General features: G+C 42.3%; 1 protein-coding gene across 2 annotated transcripts in view; it reads right to left on the bottom strand.

The window, feature by feature from the left end:
- The window catches only part of GCLC (glutamate-cysteine ligase catalytic subunit), a 36,206-nt gene that overhangs the window by 14,404 nt on the left and 8,741 nt on the right, over window positions 1–13,061 (bottom strand). For both annotated transcript variants that reach the window (XM_056343332.1, XM_056343331.1), the window contains exons 2-6: window positions 7,515–7,627; window positions 5,978–6,160; window positions 3,108–3,221; window positions 2,268–2,326; window positions 2,044–2,180 (exon numbers count right to left, since the gene is read on the bottom strand). In XM_056343332.1, the coding sequence (XP_056199307.1) occupies window positions 2,044–2,180; window positions 2,268–2,326; window positions 3,108–3,221; window positions 5,978–6,160; window positions 7,515–7,627 (606 nt within the window). The remainder of the gene's footprint in view (window positions 1–2,043; window positions 2,181–2,267; window positions 2,327–3,107; window positions 3,222–5,977; window positions 6,161–7,514; window positions 7,628–13,061) is intronic.

Here is a 13,061-nt window from a genome sequence, read left to right as displayed (position 1 = left end):
AATCTCAAAGGGAAGTGCTTTGAATGGGGTTACTTCTGCCACTGCTGTGAAACAGGAGCAGCTTAGAGAATTTCCTTTAATCCCCTAGAGACTTAACACTAGCCTCTTCCCAGCTCTGCTCCCAAGACAATGGTGGCAACAAGGCAGACAGTCAAATACATCACTACTACCTACGGCATCAGCCCACTACAATAGACAAACATTTAAAATAAACATATTAAGAGGATTAAAGCATTCCCAAGGCACAGCAGCTGGATTTAAACAGAGGATACTGTAAGATGGTCGTAACTTGGGCAAATGAATAAAAACAATAAAAAGTGTGCACACATTAATGGGAAAAAACAGAACAAAGAATGTTTCCCACCACACAGTAACAGGAGACAGCTACCCACGTGGATTTGGCAGGTTCACAGTACAAGCAACGAGAAGATGACTTCTTAGCAGATAGCTAAATATATTTAAGAATGAGTAATTTTATACAGTTCATGCAGTTTGTAAATAAAATAAAGTTACACAGGAGAAAGCTAGTTATTTTAAAAGATATTCCAATGACTTCTTGTTACTCCCTGCTTGTGCTGTTCTAAGAGTGGGGAAGAGGGGAAAAAATCCACACATTCCTACAAGACAGCTCAGTTTCCATTCCTACAGTGTCCTTTGGTCATGTCTGAGGAAACACCACAGTGGACGAAGACCTTTCACACTTGAAAAGTGCTGGAGTTCCCAGAGCAGGAGCTTATCAAACGGGGTTTGACCAGTTAATCCTTTCAGCACTGTATCCAACTACATTTGAATATTATCAGAAAACAAACATAATGCAAACAAATAAATCTGTTATGGTTGGTTGGCCCTGGCTGGATGCCAGGTGCCCCCCAAAGCTGCTCTATCACTCCCCCTCCTCAGCTGGGCAGGGGAGAGAGAGCACAATGAACGGCTGGTGGGTGGAGGTAAGGGCAGGGAGATCACTCAGCAATCAACCGTCATGGGCAAAACAGACACAGCTTGGGGAAATTAGTTTAATTTATCACTAATCAAATCAGAGTAGGATAATGAGAAATAAATCCTAAATCTTAAAACACTTTCCCCCTTCTCCTCCCTTCTTCCTGGGCTCGACTTCACTCCCCATCTTCTCTCCCTCCTCCCCTCCAGCAGTGCAGGGGACAGGGAAAGGGGTTGTGGTCAGTCCATCACACGCTGTCTCTGCCGCTCCTTCCTCCTCAGGGGGAGGCTCCTCACACTCCTCCCCTGCTCCAGCCTGGGATCAGTCCCACGGGAGACAGTCCCCCGTGAACTTCTCCAGTGTGAGCCCTTCCCGCGGGCTGCAGCCCTTCAGGCACAGGCTGCTCCAGTGTGGGCTCCCCACGGGGTCACAAGTGCTGCCAGCAAACCTGCTCCAGCCTGGGCTCCTCTCTCCATGGGGTCAGAAGTCCTGCCAGGAGCCTGCTCTGGCACGAGCTTCCCACGGGTCACAGGCATCCACCTGCTCCAGCGTTACCCTCCACGGCTGCAGGGCACGGCCTGCCTCACCGTGGTGTCCACCACGGGCTGCAGGGGAATCTCTGCTCCGGCACCTGCAGCCCCTCCTGCCCCTCCTTCTGCACCGACCTGGGGGGCTGCAGGGCTGCTCCTCTCACTTATTTTCACTCCTTTCTCCAGCTGCAATTGCTGCTGCACAGGAGTTGGTTTTATTTATCCCCCCTTTCTTAAACATGCTAGCCCAAAGGCACTACCACCATCGTTGATGGGCTCAGCCTTGGAACCGGCTGCCATTGGCTCTGTTGGACATGGGGGAAGCTTCTGGCATCTTCTCACAGAAGTCATCCCTGTAGCCTCCCCACTACCAAAACCTTGGCACACAAACCCCATATACCTGGATTTTAAGACTAGATTACCAGGTGTAAGACTAAATTTGTTGTTTGATTCCCCCCGTTGCCACTCTGAAAATGCATCAGTAGAATGTAAGCTAGAAAAATTAGACACAAAGAAAAAGGGAAGTGTTTAGAGAAGACAACATTCAGTAATATCTTGAAAGCAGACGCATTTTACCTGAAGACAACAGTTTCCCATTCCAAAACCCATAGCATCCATGTATATATAGTCTGCCTTAGCCGCCTTTGCTGCTTCTCCATCATCATTAGGAAATGTTTCAATAAATGGTGATGGCGTGTTCTTATCTTTAAATACTGTGTGGAAAATGCAGGTACTCAGTAACTCAGTACAACAGATTGAACTATTATTTTGAAAAAGAAAAAAGATTAGAATTTACTTACTTGGTACGTTTATCACAACCTTCTCTCCTCTTCGGTGCCGAATGTTTCTGGTTAGTGTACTACAATAAAAAAAATCTTTGTTGAAATACCTGAAAGTTTCTCTTTTATATAAATGTTTTCGCAGTTAGTTTCTCAGCAATTCTCAACGTTTCAGAATGTCAACTTTCTATCTACATCGAGCATTTGCCTTCAGGACTCTTCTTTTTCTAGTTTAAGGTAGACTGTAACAGATTAAAACATCAGATTTTTCTTCAGCCAAGTCAGTCTTATTTTGATGGACTTCACAGTACTATGCTGACAGAACAGGCAGAAGTAAAAGGCTACCGACCTGAAGAATACACAGGCAAGTGAAAAGGTATGCTTAGTTTTTCAACAGAACAATTTTAATTCTCTGAAGTCTCACCTTACAATGAAAATCCCTCTCAAGACTACAGAATAGTTTGATGCCATGCTCTATTTCACAGTAACTAAGGCAAGTTACTGAGTACACTGAGATGGTGCTGTGACATAGATGAACAAGAGCCAGATTAACTGTGATGGAAGTGGTTAGCCATGGGATTTCAAACTGGAAACAATTTTGCAGTAGCATGATCAACACTTTTTGCACCATAATGGCGTGAACTACTAACTACATAAGGTTACTTGAACAGTTTACTTAAAGTCACCTTAACAGAAAATACATGTCATCATAACCATCTCTGTCAAAGTCCCTGTGATACCTGCAGCGATCAGCCACATAGCTGTCTGTTCCAGTAACGTGAAGAAGTTGCAGGTACGCTTATGACATTTAGGCACAGAAAAATATTCAGCTTTTCATTCACACTCCCCAAATACTCTTACCTAAATCTAGGATGTTTATTGATGGCTTCATCTGGAAAAAAGAGGGATTTTGAAGCTCCTCCTTCTACTGGCGTTGGCTTATATTCCGGCAGTGTAAACCCAGGACACCCTAACCTATGTAACAGAACAGTAAGATCTAACTGTAATAAAACCAGACTGTGATACTGTTCTAGCAGACAAAGGAATAAGATTTTTTTAAAAAACTTGCATGTACCGTGAGTATTTCTGAAGCACTGTTCAAGACTGCTACCTATGCATTAAAGGGTCAGCACCTGACAACAACCAGCTTCTGTGGTGGTTAAAACAGACCCTTTAAAAAAAAAAAACCAACACAAAACACCCCCCCACCCACAGCCCCCAACCAAAAAACTAACCACTATTCTATCACTGGACAGTAAACGTGGACCTTTCCAGTGGCTGAAGCAAGAAACTTCACAACATTATGGAGAGTACAAGCACATTTTAGTGTGTTAGCACCAGTCCTTAATACTGACATGCAGCTCCATTCTGTGCCTTAAACAGTTTCTCTAGGGCACTGGTTAATGTTGACCGATTTATCCAGCTCTGCTCTCAATAATCTGCCCCTCTTAAGAGGTACCTAACCAACTAAGAATCAGAATTAGTTCCAAGCGATACACACATCCCAAGTCCCACAGCAGTTTGCCATTTTAGAACTCTGAAAAACTGCATGAGAGAGATGTAATAAAAGCAAAGAAAAATTATAGCTATTAGGTGTAAAATGCTGACAGATATGCAAGCAAATCAGAATACAACCCTCCCCCCGCTTTGGAACCCCCCCATTGTAAGTTTAAGAGTCATCTGAAATAAGAATAACTAGGTTTTCAGTAGAACTGAAACAAAGGAGTATTTTAGTAGTTGGAGGCAGAGGTGCAGAAGATTAGTTTCTCCATGCTGCACAGCATAAAGGACAAAGACTGTGCTCTTCAGAGGCTCTAGTATCTGGATGTATACAAAGGGTTAGCCAATACAACTACAAGCAAACTACTCGAAATACCCGGAAACATTTCTGGAAATACCATTTACACTCAACATACTGGTTTCTTCTTCCTGGTTTAAGTATACAAGTTGTCCTACAACACATAAACCCAACATCATCACTCAGGTAAGTATAACATTTTAAACTGCACTACTCCAGTTCTCAAGAAAGAAAACAGCTTTCTGGTCCAGTAGTGAGGGCTCACAAATTTGAGAACTAGGGATATTCATGTAGCTTCTAAGCTAGTATTTTTTTAATATTTAAGCATTTTCAGGTTTGTTGATTTTTAACCGAGCTATTTTTATTTGAATAAGGCTACTACTCTACCTTTCTTCTGTCAGCGCTCTAAAAGGTTTTTTTGTCTTTTCAGATGCACAGATTTTTATTTTTGTTATACACACATGTATATGTACGGACATACACAGGCGTATGTACATGTTACTGTAGAGAGAATGTAGCAAAAAACCCCAAACCCGCAAAACCTCAGAAATACACGTTAGCAAGACTCCAGTCAAACCAACAGGGACTTGCATGTCAAAATAGCAAAAGGCAAAAGTAAGAAACTAAATAGCCTAAGGAGAGAAATCTTTGAAGGATGAAACTATGTTTGGGATGATCCATATGTAATAAACAAACCACATTTCATTATTTATTGGCTTTCACTGAAGTTCAATGTATTGTTCCTACAGCAATGTAAAAAGCATCCATATCCACAAAGTGAAGAACTCCTCTCTCTTTATTCCTTGCAAGACTCTGTCTGAAGTGTTTGTATACAAAATTTATTGAAAGACATAAACTACTTTTAAGGTTGCAGGGCAAAACCCCCTCAATTTTGAAACACACCGAGAACTACTTAACCATTGGACTTTAAATAAGCTCTTTAATACTTCAAAAATATCTAGTATAGCTCAAATAAAGCAACAGCATATTTCGTCAGCACCGTGTTCTTGAAATAGCAGTCATGGGGCATAATGCAGGCATTCTGGTATCTGAACTTTGCTGCTAAGTCACATTTTGTACTGCTCCTGCTCTCAGCAAGAATTTAGGGCCATTGCATTCTGTACCATACAAGAAATCAGGCAGTAAGGCCAGCTGCTTCCTCTTCTACCGCAAAGCGATTTTTTTACTACTTTAAGCATAACGATCTTCATTCGACTGACCAGGCTAGTTAGAATGGATGTAATAAATCCCTGCCTAGAATTATGTTTGGAAGGAAAGTCACAAAGTACAGTTTATCATAGGTAATAAAGTACATCCTGAATCTAATTTCAAGTCTCTTTACAGCAATAAAAAGGAGGAAATCTACCTTTTGCAAGGGTGTTATGAACACAGGAGAGGTACTCTCCCTTTCTAGATTCAGGAAGTACAGTATTACAGAAATTTTAAGTCTTCACTTTGTAAGAATAATCACATTCCTGTTCTACTGTGTGCTCCAAAGCCACCAAAGGAAGTTTCCATGTGCTTTAGTGAAAAAGCAGTGCTAAAAAATAGAGCAGGTTAGCCATGTTTTATGAAACTGGTATTTATAAAGATCAATTCTTGCAAAATAGGTAAAGAGAACTCTCATATATATGATTCGCCATATCAATTCAAGATGGCAGAGTATATACAACACTTCACGTTACAAATATTCTGGTATTTGTTCCTAATACAAAATCATCACAGATCAGAAGTAACCTAAAAATATAAAAGATGCTTATTTGTTTGTCTCACTGCAATAACAATTCCAGGAAATACAACTGGAACATTAAGCCAAAATCCTTTAGTTGAATCTTGTCCAGCTCTCTTTCATGTACAGTTTAGCTACATGCAGTAAGGAGAAGTGTGTAAGGAGAACAGGAAATATAGCATTACACTTTAACAACCATCTCACCTTGGAAATGATGTCACAGTGCAAACAGCCTCATTTTCTTTGAGCACCGAAGCGGCCTCTTGCCGTCTCTTCCTCATGTTGTCTTGCACAGTGTTGAATTCAGACATGGTTCCCCCATATGGCTGCCCAGGTGTTCCTTCAATCATATAGCTTCCATATTCTGGTCGCCAGAGTGTTGGGTGGCTACAATAAAAGAACAGTCTCATTTAAATATTTCTACAACTTCTGAAAAGATGGATTATTTGTGAGAATTTCCGAAAAGAACGCAACTTTCAAGAAAAATCTCCTAAATTTGATTATTTGATAGAGTAACACAATGTACCTTCCAATGCACCTCACTGCCAGGAGGCAGCGAAAAGAAATTAAAGCACAATTTAGCAGTAGGAAGCATTGCTGTAGAGCCCAAGTAGGACTTGCCTATGTCAAACTGTAAACACCTGGTCTCAAGTTTTGCTTCTTGGAGTTGTAACCGAAACCAGAAAATACAGAACATCCTACTGCTTCCACAGTACAAGCAAAGGCAAGAGTTATGCCCAATTTCTTCTTCCTACTGCCTGTGAATACCTGGTCCTGTTTCACAAATTTATCAGGCTAGGAAATTAAGTATGAGTGCACCTAGTCACCCCTGAAAAGTAATACCTTCCCATCCCCTTGTGAAGCCATGCCATCTCTAAGGAGCATACCACCAGAGGCAGAGCCACAACTCTCCTACTGTTCTTTTGGCAGTAACAGTTTTGAGCCTAAAAGCAAAGGAATTCCTTCTTGTAGGCTTTCAACTGTGAGGGAGGCAGGCAGGAAAGCCTCACTAGAAGATGAGGTTAAAGTACCTACAAAGAAGCAGACAGGTCCAGGGCACAAAAGCCTTCTTTCTCCCTGTGTCTCTACTGTCCTGTAAGCTGTGACCTGCTTTAGGCTTTCTTCAGCTAAAACACTGGGCTGCCTCTGGTTTCATTCCTCTGCTGCCATCGGTTAGAAGGTAAATTACAGTTCTCTGGTTAGCTGAAATAAGGATGTAATATTATCCCTGAAAACTCCATGAGAGAGAACTGCCCTGCGATCCTTAAATCTACCTTCCTAATTCTGCCAAGAACAGGAGAGGACTCCTACAGGCAACAGGCTTCCCTATACAGCCAGCCCCCACTTGGTCCTGTAGCCAGGGATACAGGAGCAAGTGCACGTGTAAGTATGCTTTATGGGGCAGGGAAGGGCTATAGTACATGGTTACTGTGCACACACAGACACAAAACCAGAGCAAGACCAAACAAATACCTGAACTGCAACTTCTGTGCACTCACCATCACATCCTTCCCCACCCCCCCCCCCACCACCCCCCCCCGCAGACATGACAAAAGGCGCATGGACTGCATGCAAGAGTACTCAAAATCTTTCAGTTCCTGCACCCCAGGATATATTTGTATTTGTGGTTTACAGTTTTACAACAGCAGACTTGAAAGTTAAACCACCTCTACAGAATTCTGTACAGTATCATAACAGGAGAAAAAACCCAACAAAAACAAAACAAGAAACAGCTACTCACTTGGGGTTTACCTTCTCTCCCTTGTCTTGCAGTGTTTGAAGAACTTCTTCACCGCAGAGCAGCAAGCGCACTTTCTTATTCTCATGATCAAATTTTACTAACATATATTCCACCTTGTAAATAATAAAAAAATAAATGGTAATTTTTGTTCACACACAAACACACTGGCATATAATTTTAAGCCTCAAGTTAAAAAAAAAAAAGAAAAAAAAAAAAAAGGATGTCAGAATGAAGTTTACCTCTACAGAAGCTTACAAACCATCACTAGCTACGAATGCAGTAAACCATTCTGGAGAAGATGGCTGCAGGCTTATTTCATCTTTAATATAGAATTGAAATTCCTTGAAATCAGCCTTGACATTCCCCCCCCCCCCCCATTTCTAATTGTGAATATTTTGCAAAAAGATTCCTGAATTTGTATCTGTCTCCACATTACCTTTCAGACAAAAAATTTAAACCCCTACTACTAGCCACACACATCTCTTTGTCATTCCATGAGTCAGTCTCTGCTGCTGACAACAAACAAACAAACAAACGAGTCACTCTACAAACAAGACATCCATTTTACACCCATCGCTTGTTGGAGCTCTTTAAGACTAGCAAGACACCTCATTTACACAACAGAAAGCCCAGGGTCGTTACAGGCAGCATCAGTCCTGCTATTAACACACTCTAGCTCCTGGCACAGCACTGAGGTTTCCATCCCTTCTTGACTCAGCTTTGCAGCCACCTTCTCTTCCCCTCCTGCCCAGCAGCATACCTCACCCATGGAACCCTGTCTCCTTGCCCCTGTCCCTACTCTGGGGTGTGACCCACACTCGATCCAACAAGCCACCATCAGCTGTGCTGCGTCCCAGCACTGAAGAATATTGTTTCTCTAACAGATTAGCTGAAAGCATGAACTGAACCTAGAACATCCTCATGTCAAACTTCCTAACCACCACGTACACTTGCTATCAAAGCTGCTATAAAGGCTTTCAGAACACTACTCAGCATGGCAACCTAACAGCCACTGGACCTTGCAGCCCTCCAATACTTCCTGTTACAACCTATTTCCCAACACCTATCTCCCAGGGGGTCCTTTGCATTCTTCTGGGAAGGGTGAAAAGATAAAACAGCCCCCAAGTGCCATGTGTTGCCTACCATGTAAAAGCAGAAGTACATGGAAATGCATCACAAGGGTACTGGCTTTGAAAACCTCCAGCTGAACCAGCAGTGATACACAGTGTCTTTCGTTGGAGGCTCTCAAATCTCTGCCTCCAAGACTTCCACAGCTCATCTAATACAAACATCAACCTGTAGTTAAAAATTGAGGCTGTAGTTCCACTGCTACAACTCAGAGGTTTTGTGCTGCGCTCCTCAGTTTTGTTTCCTGACACTGCCTAGAGCTGCACCAACCAATACTTACCAAACACCACTGCTCCAGCCCCAGGAATTCAGATTAATGCAAGATGGTGGCATTGAAGCATACCAGCTTACGGCAACCTCTATTTTGTACAGAGGTCTGATGCGCACAGGAAAAGCTTGCCACAACACAGGGAACTTGTGCAGTGTTTTCCACCACGCTGCAAGTGGATCTGTGGGATTCATGTTCTTTGGTTGTTTCAGTGTTCAAGGAAGAGCTATTGCTTGCTACTGTTGACAATATAATCCTCTGCTGGGATTTGTGACTAAATCACAAAGCAGCGTTATCCAAGTGTTTGTAATTCTACAGAATCTGATTAGACACAAACTCTGGAGGGACTCATTCAGCTATTAAATATATCTATATTTTTTTAAGATCAAATTTTAATCCCCTGAGGAAAAATAATACCTAGTTTCTGCACAAGACAATTTCTTTGTGTGGTATATTTTACGGTTTGTGTGTATTACGCCACAATAATTACTTGAGATAACTACAGGCTACAGTCAACCAGAACACACTCCAGCACTAATTTAGTTACTATCTAGTACCAGTCTCTCCAGTGACACTTGACCCGTGATTACTGGCAAGAAAAAAAGGACTTCTCTCACACCTTCCAGTTTCCTACCATGTTCAACATCATCTCCTCCTGCTTTGCAAAAGCGTCATCCTCACTCAGACCCAGTCTAAACTAGAGGAGCTGCACAAGGGCACAGTTCTCCAAGTCATACAGACAGATGCATGAATGGACATCAAGCCCGCCACATGCCCAGCCTCCCAACCATACAGCCTGCACGGACAAGCGGCAGAAGGGAGCACAAAGGAACTGCAGCTGCCTTTGAGACACCCCAAAGCTAAGCATTTGTCCACCGTTACATGAAAATGTTACTGTGATTAGCCTTCTGTTGTAAAGCCCCTCTCCCAACCTAACTGCAACGAGCTGGTGGTGAGAACACCCTACTTCTCTATAAATGTATTACAAGTTTCACAAAAGAAAATAAACCAGAAGCGTAAAGAAAACTTAAGCCAAGAAGGCAGAAGCAAAGAAATCAAAATGTTTCATCATCCAAGTGCAGTTGTGAATATATTGCACTTATGCATCTAGCTTTAGAAACAACTACTACTCTTGCCTCCAGAAACACTGACTAAATCTTCAAAGCTGTCCTAACACACACAAGATCTGCCATTAATTTTAATGAGAAAAGAAAAAAACCCTTCAGATGGCTGCCAACAATTCCAAGTAACCCACAGAGTATCTTGCCAACAGAGGGACTGACTGAATGGGCATCCTTAAAGAATTTAATTTAAGCTCATCAAAAGATTTAGCCTACAGCTAGAAGGAGAGAAATTCAGAGTTCACACATTTTTCACATTTAACTTCAGCTCATCATTCACAGAGTTCTCAACATGTTTTCTACCCACAATAAAGTTCACAGAACTGCAAACAAGCTAAAAGCATCAGCATGCCTGGCAGAGCTTCAAGGGTCCAAAAGCCAAATATGTGGAGTTTCACCCAGCATCCATAATTCATGATTTTGCCACGCTCTTTACAGAGTTCACTTCTCTCCAATTTTAACTAGGCTCCCTAGCAAACAGCAAAATACATGTCAGGTCACATTACTGATGCAGATGGCTGACAAGCAGCCTTGCTAAGGGACAGCTAGGAAAGGGCACCCTGTCATGGTAAGAAAGGCAGACACATTGCCCTGCGGGTGCTCTCACCCTGCAGCAAACCCTAGGCATCTCGATCCTCCAGGCGGCACGTACTGCAAGGCTGCAGAGGGTAAGAGGCGGCCGCCCAGCTTCGCCCTGCAGACAGACACGCTCAGCACTGCTTCAGTGGATGAACCTCTCCAGCTAGCCCAGGTCTGTCTGACTCGCAGAAGTGCTGTGGCACCTTACCAGGAGAAGGAAAAACAGTTTGGCCAGAAAGGTTGCAAAGGAAAAGCTGTAAATCCTACGCACACATACAGGGTAAGCCTCAAACAGTGGTTCAAAGTTCAGCGCATTAAAAAAACCAAGTAAATTCTCAGCTAAAGCAACTAATCAGAGTACAACGGATCTACCCATGAGCCAACACAAAGAAAAACTATTCTTTACTGGCTTCCTTCCTCTCAACTACTGACTTGCAACACAGTGTACCTACACAGTACTTTCAAGCCAGCTTCACTCCACCGCTGTATCTTCTGGGGATGGAGTATGCACCATCAGCTTACCAGCAGGACAGCACCCAGAACAGTTTCTCACAGTCAGCTTACCAAGGAAATCTCAGGCTTTTGACAATTCTTTGATGTCGCCTCTATAAATAAGAGCCACAAGTGGGACCTTGAAGCCTCTCAGATGGGGAGGAGCGAAACTACTCTTTGTGCATTAACCAAACAGTTGTGTTGGACTTGCCCAGTGGCCAAGTGAAAGATTGTCATTCTCTGGAAATGGGTATGTCTGAAATTGTATTTGAATGCCTGAGTTATTTGACCATAATTACACATACTATTATTCTGCAGAAATGACGCTACTTAAAAATGAAGAAATATCAATCAAGCGCCTAGCAGCAATTCTAAGGAACAAGGAGAACTGAAGTTGATGCACGTCCCACATAGTATCACCGTGCAAATACTTAACAGTGGTCTGTTTTCCAACATCAAAATGCCTCCTCACATACTCACCATCATACTAAGTATGCTGGGAGCAAAACCTATCTAATAGTTGAGAGTAAAGCCTCTGCTCTAGAGTTAATGTTAAAATCCCTTTTAAGGTATTTGCCACAAGGTATTTCTGCATTTGAAAACACAGGCAAGCATAAAGCCTGGACTTTGGTAAACTCAGAAGTAAGGTGTTGAGAAGATTATAAAATAGAAGAAAATAGTTTAAGAAGAATGATCTGAAGAGAAGCTTTTTTGAAAGGAAAGCAGTGCAAGTCTGTATGCTCTCTACCTGTGAAAAAGTTCCCTGCATTTGCCTTTCACCATGCTCCTGATCATCCGAGCTGTGGATACCCTATCTCTGGAAGTGTTCAACATCAGGTTGGATGGGACTTCAAGCAACCTAATCTAGTGGAAGATGTCCTTGCCCACAGCTGGGGGGGTTGACTAGATGACCTTTAAGGTCCCTTCCAACCCAACCAATTCTGTGATTCTATAAAAGCATGATCACAGGTTACTCATGGACCACTGCTTGTTCCTCAAGGACAATCTTATTGACTGCTTCTTTCTCCTTCCACCAGACAACTATTGCCACATGTATTTGGAGTAACTGTTAGTGGTGGTCTCATACATACCTTCCCTCGGGCCTGGAGCTTTAAGAGAAATAGGAATTTTTTCCTAAACACCTGATGAGGTCTCATAGCTTCTGTTTACTATTACTAAAAGCAACTACAACATAACAATCATTTTCATGCAGTATGCCTCATATATCTATGTATACAGTAGAAAATAAAATCAAGGTAAATATTCTTCAAGAGCATCAAAGAAACAAAACCCCTTTCACTAGTTATTAAGCTCCATTATGGGGGTAGGGGAAGTAGTTCCCCCATATATTTATTGGTCAGTTAACGCATCATTAACATACCGTGTAACATTAAAATAGCAGTCTAAAGGAGAACAAAGCTTTAATGATCTGACTGTTCATTAAAGAACCTTTGCCATAAGTTTTCAGTGTTAAGATGGAAAAAGCAGATTTTTCCAGAGCTACACCTACTTCTGATGAATGTAGAGCGTAATACTCAATAATTTTTTTTTAAACACAGTTATTTTCTCACCACTGCTATGATAAAACATGGAGCCACAGTAATAACCAGCAGGTAATGTACCTTTAATGAAAGGCTTACTGGCCCACAAAGGTTAGCCTAAGCCCTGAGGGAGCAAATTTCGGAAGAAAACAAGTCTGGAAATGCCACGGAGGCTCATTACCCTGTTTCTAGCCAGTAAGCCCCCAAACCACGCGCCGGCACGAGGCAGAGCACTTCGCTTATGAGATTACCATGGGTGTTCTCTGCCACAGAAAACATTTCAAAAATCTGCCATGAACAGCAGAACCAAGATTCAAATGTATTTCCCAAAATGCTTAAATCAAGCAGATTGGAAGCGGCCAATCCAATGAACAAGCACTGTCTGCAGCTCCATACAACACTGACTCGCAGACTGCCC

Source organism: Falco biarmicus, chromosome 6 (assembly GCF_023638135.1).
Source record: "Falco biarmicus isolate bFalBia1 chromosome 6, bFalBia1.pri, whole genome shotgun sequence".
NCBI classification, from domain to species: domain Eukaryota; kingdom Metazoa; phylum Chordata; class Aves; order Falconiformes; family Falconidae; genus Falco; species Falco biarmicus.
The sequence above is the reverse complement of the archived record's forward strand: the minus strand, read 5'-3'. Positions and strand labels throughout refer to the sequence as shown.